A 16,691-nucleotide genomic window follows, 5' to 3' on the forward strand; every position below is an offset into this window, starting at 1 on the left:
TAGGTTGGCAGGAGCTGGGACCGAGCAACGGGAGCTCACCCCGTCACAGGGATTCGAACCGCCGACCTTCTGATCAGCAAGCCCTAGGCTCAGTGGTTTAACCACAGCGCCACCTGGGTATGAGAAAATCTAGCAAAATCAAACATACTTTTTCAATGGCAGAGTCTGCCATGCCAGTTTAAGCCGCCTGTTGGTCCAAAAAGCATTAGGAGCCTGGGAGGGAGGGAGCCACCGTCCTTTCTGGTGGCTATGTTGTTGTGGCAGAATAAAGTAATAGAATCATAGAGTTGGAAGAGACCACAAGGGCCATCCAGTCCAACCCCCTGCCAAGCAGGAAACACCATCAAAGCATTCTTGACATATGCCTGTCAAGCCTCTGCTTAAAGACCTCCAAAGAAGGAGACTCCTTGGTAGCAAATTCCACTGCCGAACTGCTCTTACTGTCAGAAAGTTCTTCCTAATGTTTAGGTGGAATCTTCTTTCTTGTAGTTTGAATCCATTGCTCCGTGTCCACTTCTCTGGAGCAGCAGAAAACAACCTTACTCCCTCCTCTATATGGCATCCTTTTATATATTTGAACACGGCTATCATATCACCCCTTAACCTTCTCTTCTCTAGGCTAAACATACCCAGCTCCCTAAGTCCTCTCTCCCAGTTCGCCAGCTAACGGAGAAATTGGCAAGATACATTTCTATATATATTTTTACCAACCCACCAACAAACCCCCTATTCCCACTGCCTTTCGTTGCCAGATTTCTTAAGTGTAAGACAGACAGACAGACAGAACATTCTTCTGTCTTGTGTCTAGATTCTGTAGTTTTTAGGGTACAGACCCTTCGCCTTATATCAGAAATGTTTTCGTGACTGCTGGATTCCCTCCCCTCCCCCTTTTTTGTGCTTTCTAGGTATTTCATCTCTCATAAACCAAACAAGACCTGGCAGCAAGTGTTCTGGTTTGCCATCAGCATTGCCATAAACAACGCCTACATCCTATACAAAATGTCCGACGCCTACCACATGAAAAAGTACAGCCGGGTGCAGTTCGGCGAGAGACTTGTCAAAGAGCTACTGGGATTGGAGGATATTTCGCCTTGCCATTGATGCACCATTCCCCGTGGCTTAGGTCAGGAGCGGGGAAGAGGAGGAGGAGGAAGAAGACGACAACTCTGGAACGCCAAAGTGAGGACCTTGCAATCACGCTGCTCCCCCATGTGACAAAGTGACCAGGGAAGCCATGAACGTGGTGGTGGTGGTGGGGGGCTTGGATGAAGACCCCACCAGTATCCCCAAGGCCCTAAAGAGGGCATGTGTCATGGGCACTTAACGCATAAGAAGCAAATTTAAGTTAGCAGCTGTTTCTTAATACTATTTGTTAAACAGGGTGTTAATTGTCACATAAGGCCCCCTTCCCTGTCCTCTCCCAAACTGAAGTGGCTCGATTGTTCAGACGGGGCATTACTGTAAAGCATATTCAGTTTCTTTAAAATGTGCAATCGGCACACGGTGTAGAGACAAGCGGTGTCCTGTGGTTGCAGATGCTCATCGCCTGGCGAGGGGTCACGGAGAGGTCGCTAAAAAGAGATACTGGAAAATGTATAAATCTATTTTGCAAGCCTATGGTTAGGCAACAGCAGCAGGAGACTTAGATGACTGACGAAGATTTTATTTTCTTGCAATGCTTTTGGATTGTAGGAGGGAATATAATTTAGGAGGGGGAAGAAAAAACAACAATTTTTTTAAATATAAATGAATAGCCAGAAATCGGTGGCTTTGCCTATCAAAGCTAACGTCATTTCGCCTTAAAGTCAGTGTGAGCTTTGAGGTTAACTTCAGTGATGCCATAACGCGAGAGATTTAATTTAATTTTAAACACAGTATATTCTTTTCCCAGCATCGAAGCACACTAATACAAAAGATAATCTAACTTTTCGCTAACTTTTAGTCTCTGCAAACATACACAGGATCCCACAGCACAAGCAACAATGAAAAAAACCAGAAGGCTTCCCACTGCTCTGTCTTTGCAGATGCATATCCCATATCTGAATTTTCCATGAAAATACTGCTAACAGCACATAATGCACTATTGCGCAAGAGCATCATTGGATTTGGAGCATAACGTAATGCACTACCCCGCCACCCCACCCTCCCGCTCAAGACTGTTTTAGCATACCTTTTAGTTAATATTTGCACAAACCTGGCAGGAAATAATAGCTCAACGTGTTTTGTTGTGTGCTCAGGGTGTTGTTCTGCAAAACCTCTTTGAAGTGGAGACTTCCCATAATAGTTACACATTTGCAGAAATTACACATCTGTAAAAACAATGAACCGAGGTTTTGAAATCAACCACAAGCCAAGCAAGGGAGCTATATCTCTCAAAAGGGCAACATGAGTTTGTGAGTAGGGAGACTACTTGGAAGTTTATGGTACTAGTGGCCAAGAGTTGCAAGAGCACACAATAAAAGGCTTTCATTAAGGTAGGGATGGACAACCTGTTGGTCTCTGCTCCCATCAGCCCCAGTGGTGATGGGGGCTGGTGGTCCATGAATACCTGGAGGACCATAGGTTCCCCATTGCTTGCATAGAGCATGATCTCAGTATAAACACCTTCCACCAGCAGACCAGCAAGGTCTCTGGGAAAGTATATTCATGGGATTTCCAAGGAGGGCCTGAATTCTTCTACACTCGCTGGCACTAGTGGTTTTTAAGGGCTAACATTCCTGAGAGATGGGGAGGGGTAGCTTGTTTTACCCAGAACTCATCCTCTCCTAAGGCCATACCATAGAGCAAGGAAATCTGGCTGCATTACAGCTCCGTAAGGAAAACAGTGGTACTGTTCCATGGAGAACGTTCCACCCACCCATTCTTTACATAGTCGGGGATGTGGCCTGACAGGATGCTGTTCTTGCAGCCTCTCAGCTCTATAAGATTACTAGAGAGTATACACGCCCCATGTGAATTTCCCTGTAGAAAATAGTAATGCAGAAAGGCTCTCCTTGCTGTTTTTCTCAATTCAGTAAATGAGGCTCAACTCAGCGGTGTCTGATTCCAGGGTCAATTCCTGCCTCTCCCCTCTTTTTCCTCCCCCCCCCCCCCGGAGTCCGACAATGCGCCAATTTGAAAGGTGAGTGAAGCAAATAAGGCTTCATGGCAGACTCCCTACTTATTCTGAAGGTTTCTGTATTAAATAATCTTCCAAAAATGTTGCACCCAGCCAGTAAGGCTTCTCTCTTACATAGACACAAGTTAAATTCTCACTGGAATTAAAGGCTCTTTCCACAGTGTGGGCCATAGGATCAAGATATACTTAATAGAAATCTATAGCAACAGCCAGTCAGATGTTTTAACAAAATTCTTTTCTTGTATTAAAATTTCCACCAGGTCCTAGTTTGGCCTAAGGGATTGGCTCCTGGTAATTTTTTTCCCTTGTAGTTAACACTGGTTATTAGATTTCACAGCTTTGGAGTGAGAAAAAAACAAAATGGCAGCCGGATGCTGTTTGGTAATGAGCTTCAGTCCCCAGCTGGATCCTCTAGTCATTGGCATGTGATGGTTTCCTAAATGCGTTTCAAAAATAGATTATTACACTCACCCAACTATTCGTAAGTTGTGAAAAGGTCCAGCGGTTATAGCGCTTGGATTCTTTTAGGAGGAGGTCAGTCACTGGAGGTTTACTGCTGCTTTCTAATGTTTACATTCATTTACAAATATACACCTTGAGCTTAAACACTCCAAGAGCCACAGTGCCAAAGTCTACTGCTCTGCTGTCAGGTCTTGGGAGATAAACAACACCCTGGGAAGCTTACAGAGCCCTAACTCAGCTCTTTGAATCTGGGTGTTCTCAGTCTCAGTTCTATGCATGCTTGCCTGAGAGTAAGCCCCAACGAGAAGAATTCAATTCATTTTGCGTTCACCTTTAAACTACCTAATTTGCACTTTTTTTTTGAACGATATGTGAACTGAAAAACAGTAATCCTCCAAGATTCACACTTTGAATTTTGCAGTGTGGTTGTGTCAAGTGATGTGTACAGAAAAGCATAGTCTAGGGTAAAATGGGCATAAAAATGCATATATTCTTGAAAATAGCATACGCAAATGCTTTTTATCAGGGGAAACTGCTTCGCAAAAAAAAAAAGTGTATATTAGTTAAAACTGCATACAAAAATGTGTTCATTTGGAGAAATTCATACTTAAATGCAGACAATTTTTTATTAGGGTGTTTTTTTAAAAAAATCACAGGTTGCAGGAATATGTAGAACTGAATTTAAGATTTAAATTTAAGAGAAAGTTTGAGAACTGGAACTGATTTGTCCATTCCTAGTCCCAGGGAACCAACGAGACTTAATTCTGAGTGATATACATAGGATTGCACTGTAAAGTACTAATAATCTAACTGCACAAGAATGTTGTGGCCAACTCAATCAGCCTTTGGGGTGAAGGCAGAATTTAATTCCTCCTCTCCCTCTTTCCTCAATTAACCAGACAAAAGTGCTAGGAAGTTACCGGTACCTGAAAAAGGCTGTGTCCATCCCACCCTCGCTAGACTACTCTCAAACAATTTGACCAGAACATAGATACATAAATTCCTCCCACTGGAATCAACAGAATTTGAAAGTGTTCGGTTTCTGACTAGATTACGAGGGCACCACTATTGTGCTTGAGTTTCTGCAAGATACTGCATAAAGGACAGAAGTCTTGCAAGCCAACATCTATAATGCTGGTAAGTTGGGAAAGGCAAGTTGATTCCTGTACAGTTTCAGCTCATCCTTTGCCAACATGACAAATATGAACCTGCCCTTCCCAGCTGTCCAGCATTTTATATGTTGGACTGTAAAACTTCCTCCTTGTTTAGGAGTTCAACCTATGCATAGTTCCCACTGAACGCACTGGGATTTACTTCTGGGAAAGCATACGCAAGCTTCTGGCTATTATTTTCTCTGGATAAAATAGTAACTATGTTGATCTGCTATATTAGTAACCACGTAAGCAGTCAGCAAGGATCTTTGCCAGTCTCATGTCTGGGAGCTGTTCAACAAAGAGAGGCAGAAGGGAAGGAAACATGCTTATCACGTGCTGAATGCCACAAAAGTCAAGTTGACAAAGAGACGGAAGAGTGAAAAGGCTGCCTGTTTGAGGTGACTGGTTTTCCCTCTGCTAATGTCTGTCGCTCAGCACTAGAAAGAGACATGGAAGCAGCCGTCTGCATGTGTAACTGATATGGGCACATCTGGATGTAGCTTTCCATATATTGTGACGCTTATTCGGAACCCATTCATAGGTGCAACCCCCTCCCCACCAATTGCTGCACGTACACAACATCCTACTCAGGCCTAGAGTTGGATCGGGGCCTTTGGGCATTGTTGCAGCTCAGCCATTCAACATGAAAAAAAGTTCTCATGGCAATGCAATATATAAACCACACTCCATGCACAATCAATTATCCTCCAAGCATCGCGTTGCCATGCTCTGTTAAGATGTTCCTTTGACTACTGTTTATTATTATGGAATGGAACATCTTCCTGCTCACTAAAGCTCAATACCAGGGCAAAATGAATGTTGCTCGGGAACTTTTTTGAAAACTCTGAATGCTCAGTAGGGCACAGACTTCTGGCGGCCCTCCTTTCCCATTCATATGCTTGACAATTAAATGGTGGGGGGTTAAAACAGAAACCTGTTGGGCTCCACTTTTTGCTCTTCCTAGCTATCCCTTCCAGTCACTTCTTTTGTTCAGTTAAAAGAAACCACAAAAATCCTTGTTCCTACGTGCAGTTCTCTTGTGCCGTTTAATCATTGATTTTGGGATATCACGATTTTTCATTCTTGTACATTTGAGGATATAGCTTCCTAAAGTTTAGCAAGATGACAGCAACTCAAAAAGAAGCCACTTTAGAACTTTTGATTGATGCTTCCCTACAGAAGTATTTGTTCTGCTAACAGGTGCTTAGCAGAATCTCGTCTGACCTGGCAGTTAATGAGACCTCTCCTAGCTTCTTCCTGTGCTTCCTCCAGGTATGGACTGCCAGTTCCGGTGCTCATTTCAGCCGTGATTCATGATGAGGCCGCAGCGTTTCAGCATTTTGTAGTTTGATGACGCCTCCCAGTCACAGAGTTCAAGAAAGTGCTTTTTTAAAATTAAAAAACTGCACTAATGAACTACTTACTGCAACACATGGAAACGCAGGAGCCCTTTCTTGCCCCATAAAATGTGGAATAGAGAAAAGAAGTTAAGATTAAGAACTGAAGGTAAAGGGACCCCCTGCCCATTAGGTCCAGTCACAGATGACTCTGGGGTTGCGGCGCTCATCTCGCTCTATAGGCCGAGGGAGCCGGCATTTGTCCGCAGACAGCTTCCGGGTCATGTGGCCAGCATGACTAAGTCGCTTCTGGCGAAGTAGAGCAGCGCACGGAAACACCGTTTACCTTCCCACCAGAGCGGTACCTATTTATCTACTTGCACTTTGACGTGCTTTCGAACTGCTAGGTTGGCAGGAGCAGGGACCGAGCAACAGGAGATACACCCTTGAATATTGTGTGCATCTGGTCTATATGACCAAGTGTCCACAATCGAGCTTACAGCTTGTTAGTAGTTGTTTTCACCAATTCTCTTATGAGATCTGGTGGCATTGCTGATGTTTATGACCATTCCTTTTTGCATACAAAGTTACATTCCATGCCCAAGATCCTAGTGAATCTTAGGGCACCATATTTGACAATTCTAGCACTATTTCTTCACTGCCTTCTGCTACCAATGGAGGTGTCTCTCAGCATTGCATATCTAACATGAAAGTCTAATAAGATGAAAGGGTTGAGCCTGTTGAGCAGCTGGCTGCCTATTCTCTGCAGTAATTCATATTTACTTCTCACGAGCTTCCAAAGCTGTGTGAGATCTCCATGCACTAGAAAGTTATGGTTCTGAATACTATGCTCAGAATAGACAAAATGCTTCTTGTTCTTTTGCCTGGTAGTGATTTTCAGTGTTGCGCACTGCAATGGGACAAAATGTAGGCTTTCCAAATAGAAAACTAGCAGCAAGGAAAATGGAAGGTGACTGGGCTAAGCAATCATCGCCTGCAGGAGCTACTAAGGGCCACAGGCTAATGAAATGATTGGAAATGAGGACATTAACAAAACTCTACAGAAATGTTCTTATAGGTGAGGTTCAAATAGGAATGGGGTGAAAGTCAGTTCACTTTGCATTTTAATGCATGCCTACCTTAATTCACACTCATTGAAATAATACATGATTAAAATGAAGCTATCCTTTAAAATTCACACTTCTCCAAAATTTGTGATGTTGTGGTCCAACCAGGAAACAAACAAAAAATCCAAAATACACAGAGTATAAAAATGCACATTAGTGAAAATAACATTAAAAATGCCTTACAGATGGGGAAATTGTGTTGCAAAAAATGTGTGTCTTGGGCAAGATTGCATATATGAAGCATACATTAGGAGATATGCACACTACAGGCTCGTTTTGTGACATACAGTATATATATGGAAACTGATGCAGACATGCGCTGAACTGAATTCAAGACTAGAAAAATAAGAAAATGAGATAAAAGCAAAACTGACCAACTTGTCCCTTCCTAGATGCCAACCTCCAGAGGAAGATCTGTAGCCCAACAGCTCTGCAGCTAAACCTGCTCAATAGATACCTTTCAAAGTTAAATGGTGAGCTTTAATATTGATGCTCAGCAGTGCTTTTCTTTTAGAAAAAAAGGTGTCAGTACTCACTATGAAGTTGTTACAGTGCTTTTCTTTTAGGAAAAAAAAGGTGCAGCTATCACATACCCTTGAGTACCCCCAGAAAAAAAGCACTGCTGCTCAGTGAGGTTCATAACAGAGATATTAGAAGTAACACCTTATCATTGCGTCGTAACAAACTATTACCTTGTTTCTCCAAAAATAAGACACTGTCTTATATTTATTTTTCCTCAAAAAAAACGCACTATGGCTTATTTTCAGGGGATGTCTTATTTTTTCCCCTCCTCCTCCTCCTGCTGCGGCTGGCATTGCTGCTGTGCCTATCACTATACCTTCTTTTCGGGGTATGGTTTATATTCCTTGAATGCTTGAAAATCCTGCTACGGCTTATTTTATGGCTACGTCCTATTTTCGGAGAAACAGGGTAGTATGTATAGATTTGAAAGACCTCCTTAGTCTTCCTTCCATTCTGTTGTCTTCTCATACTCTCTGTGAAAGAGCCTTCTCAGATATAAAGCAAAGTAACACCCTGTAATAATTACAGGTAGGTAGCCGTAGTCGAAACAAAATAAAAAAAATTCTTTCCAGGAGCACCTTAGAGACCAACTAAGTTTGTCATTGGTATGAGCTTTCGTGTGCATCTGAGGAAGTTGCATCTGAGGGTGTATCTGAAGAAGTGTGCATGCACACGAAAGATCATACCAATGACAAACTTAGTTGGTCTCTAAGGTGCTACTGGAAGGAATTTTTATAGTTTGTTTCGACCCTGTAATAAGTTTAAGAGACAAGAGCAGAGGGAAAAAGAGGAGTTCCGATCCACTGTTCGAAGAGAGTAGCAAAGCCAGCAATATCCCAGATATTAATGTAGGCTTTACTGTGGATTTTGAAAGATGTGACAGACCTTCCTAAGGCTTACAGTGTAATCCTATTACACATTAACTCAGAAGAAAACCTCACTGATCACAGCCTCACACAGTGTCTTCCCCAACTTTTCCAGATTTGGGTCTTGGGATGAACCTCAAAAGTGTTGATGAGCTGGTACCCCATGATGTTGCAACAGACCTTTTTCTTTTGGCCACAAGGCTAATAATCCATAGCCACACTGCAGTTCACTGCCTTTAGAAAATAAATTCAACCTGACTAGGAGATATGAGCTCGCCAGAGAATTTGCGGTGGGTCTTGAGCATTAAAATCCACCATCGCGGCCCATGTACAAATACCCTGAGGCAACGGCAGCTTTCGCCAAGTAAGGAAGCAACACCCATCCTCTTCAAAAGCACTTACTATATGCATACGTCTGCCTTTGAAGTAAGTTTTCTTAGATTTTTAAACTAAACAGTCAATTCCTATGCACCCTGATTTCAAGCAGTTCAATTTTGTGTTATTAAATGCCATTTCTTTTTAAAACAATTTCCGTACCAAAATTCCTCGTTAACGTGTGTGTCAGGAGCCTTGATTTTTTTTAAAAGCACCATTGGTTCCTTAGAAGCCATTTTCAACTTACTCTCCTGCAAGTGCTTAGGCCAGGAGGTACCAGTTCAACCCCTCAAGTTACACCCGTGCAAGTATGAAAATGCAAATCATTTTCGAGCGTTGAACTTTGGCCATTTAGTTATGTAGGCATGTGTGTAAATCTCATCCAAATCAAGACAGGGTATATTGATGGCAATCACTGTGACAGGGCAACCTATTGTGGCAAAGATATCAGAGGTATCCCATCAGCCACCATGCTTTTTTACTGTATGCTGCATTTTTCTTTTTGGTAAATTCTATTGTGCTTAATGGGATCTTGGTAGGCTTTTTAAACTGCACATGGCATAAACAGCTCTCTGGAGCCCTGTTCAAGTATACCTACATATCACTAAGAAGTAGAACTGTATTAGATGTGGTGTGTATAAAAATGTCACTCCCTTCAACTATTCACCTGTTTCCAGAAATAGATATTTGCCAATCACGTGTAATAATTTAATCAGGAAACCAGCCCTATTTCTTGATAACCTGTTATTATATTGGGGCAGGATGTTTGCTAGATGAAGACAAGAGCTATCTAGGCAAAGATGATGGGAGATGGCAAAAATCCTTCTGAGCAGAAGACAAGATGGGAACAGCACAAATTGGGTAGCAGCACGAGATGTTTGTATCCCAAGCAAGGAAGGGGCAATGCTGCAGATAAGTTTGAGGCAGCACTCAGAGGGGTCTCCAGAGGGCAGAAATGCTAGTGAGCCTGTCTTCCCCACCTCGGATCAGAACTTTTGGTGCCATTTATGGAGAACCCCAAAGGACAGAGCTTTGGGAAGTGTGGCTGGAGCATCTACTTGACATGCAGAGGATTCCAAATTCAGTCCCTGGCATCTCCAGTAAGGGCTGGGCTGGGAGCAACTCCTGCCTGAAACCCAGGGAAGCTGCTGCCAGTCAGTGTAGACAGTACTGAGCAAAATGGACCAAATGAACGGTCCGACTCAGTATAAGGCAGCCTCCCATGTTCCCAGTTTTGTAGCAAAGTTTTACGAATTAATCCGCATCAAGGTGTACAATTAGCAGAGACTCCACACTTCGCCGCAAGCATGGAATGCTGCTGCTCGTGCAATTGGTACAAGGGGAAGATGCAAACAGTTGGACATTCAACTCAGATTGTTCCCACTATACACTTTACAGCTTGTTTTGTTTCCTGGGCTCTGATTCTGTAGCCACTTTGACAATCTGACCTGGAGAGAGGTTTATTTATGAAATCTGTATACTGGAGAGCAAAAGTGAAACTGACCGAAAAATTTATTTGTTTGTTTCTGGCCAAACTAAACCAACTTAGCAGTTATGGTATGATGGCTGATATATGTGGGACGAGGTGGTTTCAAAGGAACCAGAAGTGCTGAGAAATCTGAAAGGAAGAGTGAAGTTTTAGTGGCTTCCTTCACCAATTTCAATTGTTCTGGTTTAGGAATGGCTCAGCTTCTGGTTATTAAGTTCTCTTTTCCCCACAAAAACAAACAAACAAACCCTACAAGTGGTTTTTAATACAACCAGCCTTTGCAATTTCCCCTTTGGTGCACTAGAAAGTTATGGTTGAGATAGCACCAGTCAAGGCACACAAAAAAGATCTTGGGATTTGTTGTCACTTAAACAGGCAAAGGCAACACAGAGGAAATCATGTTCTGGAAGGAAGCCCTATGAGCTAAATTTTTTTTTGAAAAAAACTTTTAGTTCTTTCCACCTTTGCAACTTACATTCCATCAAATGAAATGACTGTACAGAACACTATTGTAGTGCTGTTGTTGTGAAAAGTGCATTCAACTACCCTTGTATTATCAGGCTATGCTCACAACACGACAATGATAGCAGTTCAGTTGCAAGCTTCCATTTTCTTCCCCAAAAAATGTTCTGTTAAACAATGTCAATGATAGATTTAAATGTGCGGTGCTGTTTTGTTTACCATTTGGTTTGAAACTTTTAAGATCAATTTTATACATATCTCTCTCTATCTCTCTATCTGTATTTGTTCAGGAAATGCATGTGTGGGGACCCTAAGCGAACGTTCCCATCAGTATTCCTGGCTCCTTGGTTCATGTGAGGACCTAACTTTTGTGACTATGGTTTTTGTTCTACACAAAGGCACGCTTGCAATAAAATTTTTACAAGTTTTCTACACCATAAGCTAAATTCTGAGTTCCAAAATGTGAAGTGTGGTAACAAAACAACTGAATGGATTTATAGTATCACTCTGATATCTTGTCATGTGATTTCCCCCTTCCCAATGCAAAGTTTGTTTACAATCAACAACTTTGAAATACAGTCAAATATAGATTACATCTTCTCTCGTCTCATTTTTGCTGGAGGGAAGGGTGGAGGACATGATTAAACATCTGAAGCAGGGGAGGGGGAACCTCTGGTCCTTCAGATGTTATGGGACTCCAATTCCCAGCATCCCTGACCATTGGCTATGCTGAATGGGGCTGATAGGAGTTGGTCTATAAACATCTGGAAAGCCACAGGTTCCCCATCCCCAATCTAACGAATCCCATCAGCCACAAAGAACCGACCTGTTCAAAGCTCAAATTTGATACCTGACAGTTTGGATAAACAACTGGTATGTTTCTTGTTACTTGGCCGTATTTGATTTATCCGATGGGGCTCAGTATTTTGACAGTATGTGATATTTTCCAGGCAATGGTATCTGATCTTTGAGAGCTATTATTGGAAAAACTGGTAGGATTTGAAAATTGTCAGCTTATGGCATTTGATACCTATCAACAAACAATTTCCAAGCAGTCAGAAGCACTCAAATATATAACTCAAATTTTGAAGTCAAACATTTTGAAATTATCTTAATTTCATTATCTTAATTTCAAATGCCCAGAATTTGGCTTAAGCAGATGCACTGCTTTTTCATAAATTCCATTCTCACCAGTAGCATGCTGGATTTTTAGTTACTGTTGTACCTCGGAAGTCGAACACCTTGAGACTCAAACATTTTGGCTCCTGAACGCCGCAAACCTGGAAGTGAGTGTTCCGGTTTGCAAATGTTTTTTGGAACCTGAACGTCCAACGCAGCTTCCGATTGGCTGCAGGAGCATCCTGCAGCCAATCAGAAGCTGTGCCTTGATTTTTGAACGTTTTGGAAGTCAAATGGACTTCCGGAACGGATTCCATTTGACTTCCGAGGTACCACTGTATTTCTATTTTTTAAAAGCATACCAAGTGGGGTATGTAGACATGATTTGCTAGCCACAAGATGCAGCAGGCTCAAGTGGAGCCGGAACTAGGAACTGGTTGCTCACGCTGCTGTGCTGGGAAGCCAAATTACAATTCTTGATTCATGCTGTCCAGCTAAAAATATCTGAACACATGGCTGAAGATATCATGTGTCCCTGTCATTGGCAAAGGCACCAGCAATAACCACACATTAGATCTGACAATTCGGCACGGGAGATTTCACTGGAAGAAAGGCATAGGACACACACAACCAATTAGGCAAGCATTATGTGCAATGATTGCAGAAACACTGGAATGCATCCAACTGTGGCTTTACGTTAGTGCCAGGCACTTCCATTTGCACAATGCAGTGGTAATTGGCAAAAACTGTTTATCTCATCTTATGCACAGAAGCCACTCTTGGGCACAATCCAGTCTGTTTCTGTAACTCAATGAATTCTATCTCATCCACAATGGCTATAATTATTAGAGCTCATATCTGTTAAGTCACATGTTGTGACATTGGGAATGTAACAGTTTCAGCAGTGTAATAATAGTTTTTGCATTGATACACCACCTTTCCACCAAGGCCCCCAAGGTTTGCAGTACTTACATGCAGGAACATGGTTGCTTTCCTTCTTAAGAAAGGACAGGGAGCACGTGGACCTCCTGATATTGTTGGACTCCCAATTTCTATCAACCGCAGTCAGCTACAGGATGACGAAGGCTGTGCATCTAGGGTTACAGGTTACCCACTCCTACTCTGAGAGTAGTGCTGCGTGGTCCAATTTCTAAAAAGGTCGGCGTTTTTCTGCCTCGTTAGGAAATCTTTAGAACTGGATGGGTGCAGGATTTTGATTTTACCTTATCACAGCAAGGTGACCGCGGACAAGGTGTGTTATTTCTTTCTGGTAAACATTTCACCAGCCCTGTGCAGCCTCCCTGGCTGTCCACACCATCTGAGGGAAGAGTGGCTTCGTGGTCTCTTCCCCAGGGCTTTAATGGGCACCTGGGCAGGCTGCAGTCCATTTGTAGAATGAAAAGCAAGGGCACTCACAGGTAAGTGCAACAACAACAAAAACCCTCTGCACCCGACCCATTAGAATTGGAGGAAAAATATATCTTGGTAAGTTTTGAATGGAATTTATTTTCTCAATAACTGGCGAAGGGTTTTCATTAAAGCCCCAAACAATTATCCCCCATGCCACCCTACAGGATAATAAAGCTCTCTAGATTGTAATCTACACTGGAGGGTTTCCCAATCCTCTGAAGCAGATTTGGGCGATGCAGGAGAGAAGAGGGGGGAAGTCCACCAATGCAAGGACACCATTGACTACAATTGTGCCTAGCATTTTGATTCCCTGCTTGGGCAAGGGAGAGTAAATTATGGTTCTCAACAGCAAGCATCGATTGTGAAGGGCATACATGTGGCAGAGTTATAGGTAGGGAGGTGAGAACAGGTGAGAACACTGGAAATCTACTACCTGGCAGGCCAACTATTGCTCTGCAATCCCTTCACTTTTCCAGATACTTGGTTCTGGATATTGACCCCACCTCCAGGAAATAGCAACAGGCTATTCTAACATTTGATACAAATAGCGTCTCAGCTGTGGCTTGATGGGAAAGTTAAGGGGAGCCCAAGTTGTCCTGAGCAAAGAAAGGCAAACTTACACAACTTGAAATCTGTTTCAAAGTTGTGATGAACTTCAGCAGGTGTTACAGATAGTAATATAGTATTACATTAGTAGAAATGGCAAGGAATTGGAGGAGGTGGAAATAGAATGTTTCTGGTAAGGAACGTAGCTTCCTCTTCAATCTACATTAGATGCAACCATACTGTCTAGTGGCCACGGTGGAAGCCTTCTACCTTCAGCAACTCATGAAACAAATTCATGAAATCAAATCCAAAGCACCATGAACCAATTCAAAGCATCCTTGGTGTTTTTCAAATCCATGACAAATCTCTTTGGAAACGAAGAGAGATTCAGAAGCGGTTTCAGATACAGCGTGAATGTTTGCTGTTCAAAGTAAAATCAAAAGACCCAATCAAACGGATGCACCTCCCTGATTGGAAATGCCTCAAGCATTCTTTGGATCTGCAAAATTGGTTTACAAAAACACAGGCCTGGTTTGCCTATTAAACTATAGCTTATATGAAAAACTTAGGATTCGTGTGAATGAGCAGCATGCTGGTGCAAAAGTCCCTGCAGTGTGCCTCCCCCACCTTTCTTCACCGCATGGAAGAAACAAACCAGGAGCTGGCTTTTTAAAAATGTGCAGACTAGTGCTTGTAGTTTATTACTTGTGTAACAAAACACAAATGTACCGCCATGGCTTGTTAGGAGAGAAGCCACCCACAAGGTCCACATGTAATGGCAATCCAGCCTCTTTTGGTTCACTCCATTCAGGAAAGGAAGCAGCGCGGAGGAATGCTGCACACGTTCACTTTAAAACCATAGTTGAATTTAATTTATGGTTAAAAGCAATGTCCGAACTAAGTCACCGTTAAGAACGCTGGCTAGCCAAGGAGATCAAGTGGTCTGAAGTTCATGTATTCTGGGGCCAGTTCCTGACTTACCTTCCAAGTTCCGGACTGCAGAATCCGGGACCGGCAGCCATTTGACACCGGAAGTTGCGTCAATGTAACTTCCGGTGTCGCTTTGCCCTTCTATGGGCACCAAAAATGGCCGCCGCCAACACCGGAAGTCACGTCTATGCACTTCCGGACATGCGTAGATGCGACTTTTGAAACTGGCGGCGGCCATTTTTTGTGCCCATAGAAGGGCAAATCGGAAAGAAAAAAAATGGCCGCCGGCAGGAGAAAATAACGGAGAAAAACGGGAGACGAAGTGATACGGGGGAACCACTGGGAAAAGGTAAGTAAAAAAGGGGTTTTCCCGGGGAAAACGGGAGAGTTGGCAGCTATGGTTCCTGAGTGTACACAAAAACAGAATGGCAGCAAACCTTGCTATCTTATCTATAAAGTATTTATTTCCTTAAGTTAAACAAACAGGTTTTTTTTCAAGGATGGTTTCCATCTATAAAATGAACAAAGTACAAGCTCTGTACAGCAGATTTTAAAGAACCAACTGAAACGACAGTTTCCAAATGACATCTGATTTGCAAAAGAAAATTGACATGTACCCCCATCATTTTTGCTTTGAAGACACTCAGATAAGGTTAGCACAGATAGCATTGCAATGTTTCCAGGTCTCCTAGTGATTTATTATAAAAGGAAGCGGGGTAGGGGTGGGGGAGAGATGTTGGCTATTTCTGATACCTAAGGTCAGTATCTGCCACTGGCTGCAACGGCACACCCTCCGTTCATGTCAAAGGTTTTCACACAGTGCCCCTTAGTACACCCCACTGACAGAGGATCTGTGCAGCAGCAGTCGTTGGTGCATAGCACCAGAAATCCATAGACTTTAAAAAAAGCATGAAGTCACAGTAAATAACTTTGGCACACTGTGTCATGTAAACATAGCTAACACCACATTACCCTATTTCCATTCTCATCCATCACCCACAATTTGCGGTCTCAGCATGGAGATACTGTCTGCGTAGGATCTCTAGAATTTTAAGAACATATTCTCATTTTATAATACATAGACGACATTAGAGTTTCTGGAGCGGGGAGATATTATTAATAAAACTTACTAGCAACTGTGGTTAGGTTAACAGTCAAGGCAGAAAACTTCTATTATTTTAGAAAACAGCAGCTGGTTTGCCTGCTAGCTTTTAAATCACAAAAAAGGTTAATATTTTAGCTCCCCTTCATTAAGATGTTTTCCCAAAAGCACTCGATTATAACCAGTTGGCTGTATAGTTGTGAGTTGAATGCATATTCCCTCAAATATTAAAATATCACCATCTTCATCTTCACTAATATTTTTCATGTCAAGTGTTGGGTGGCTGAAAATAAAGCGAATCTTGAAAAACTCAAGTCCAAAGTTTCTCTCTTTTTGTTGCCAAGGTCGTATGTATATAGGATATACATGGGAAGTTGCAGTGTGGCAGAAGGAAATTTGGTCTGGAAGAGGATTATATGCACAAATCCACATTCAAGGAAAAAGCAATGTGGATTCAAACCATGTAGAATTCATATGACACCTCCGAATACTACCTGCAGAGATCACAAGCATGTCATATAACAGTTCATCAGCCTGTTTTAAACCGGTACGGCAAATGTCAAAGCCTTTGTGTCAATGGAAGCATTTTGTGGCAAATACTGCAGCTATAAGGGAAAATACAGTTCATGGAACACTCTTCAGACCTATGTAGCTGGAAGAGAACACTGTCAA

The 16,691-nt window shown here is 42.4% G+C and overlaps 1 protein-coding gene across 2 annotated transcripts in view; it reads left to right on the plus strand.

Moving 5' to 3' along the window:
* PGBD5 (piggyBac transposable element derived 5) overlaps positions 1-14,648 on the plus strand; it is an 86,011-nt gene extending 71,363 nt beyond the window's left edge. Inside the window, exons 7-8 of one of the 2 annotated variants that reach the window (XR_009557368.1) lie at positions 906-7,720; positions 7,775-14,648. Coding sequence is in view for 1 of the 2 variants with exons in the window: in XM_035108475.2 (XP_034964366.2) it covers positions 906-1,101 (196 nt within the window). In the remaining variant the exon portion in view is untranslated. Of the gene's footprint in view, positions 1-905 lie in introns of both variants that reach the window. The other variant, XM_035108475.2, reaches the window with a different exon arrangement.
* The last annotated feature ends 2,043 nt before the right edge of the window (positions 14,649-16,691 follow it).

Source organism: Zootoca vivipara, chromosome 3 (genome assembly GCF_963506605.1).
Source record: "Zootoca vivipara chromosome 3, rZooViv1.1, whole genome shotgun sequence".
Taxonomy (NCBI): domain Eukaryota; kingdom Metazoa; phylum Chordata; class Lepidosauria; order Squamata; family Lacertidae; genus Zootoca; species Zootoca vivipara.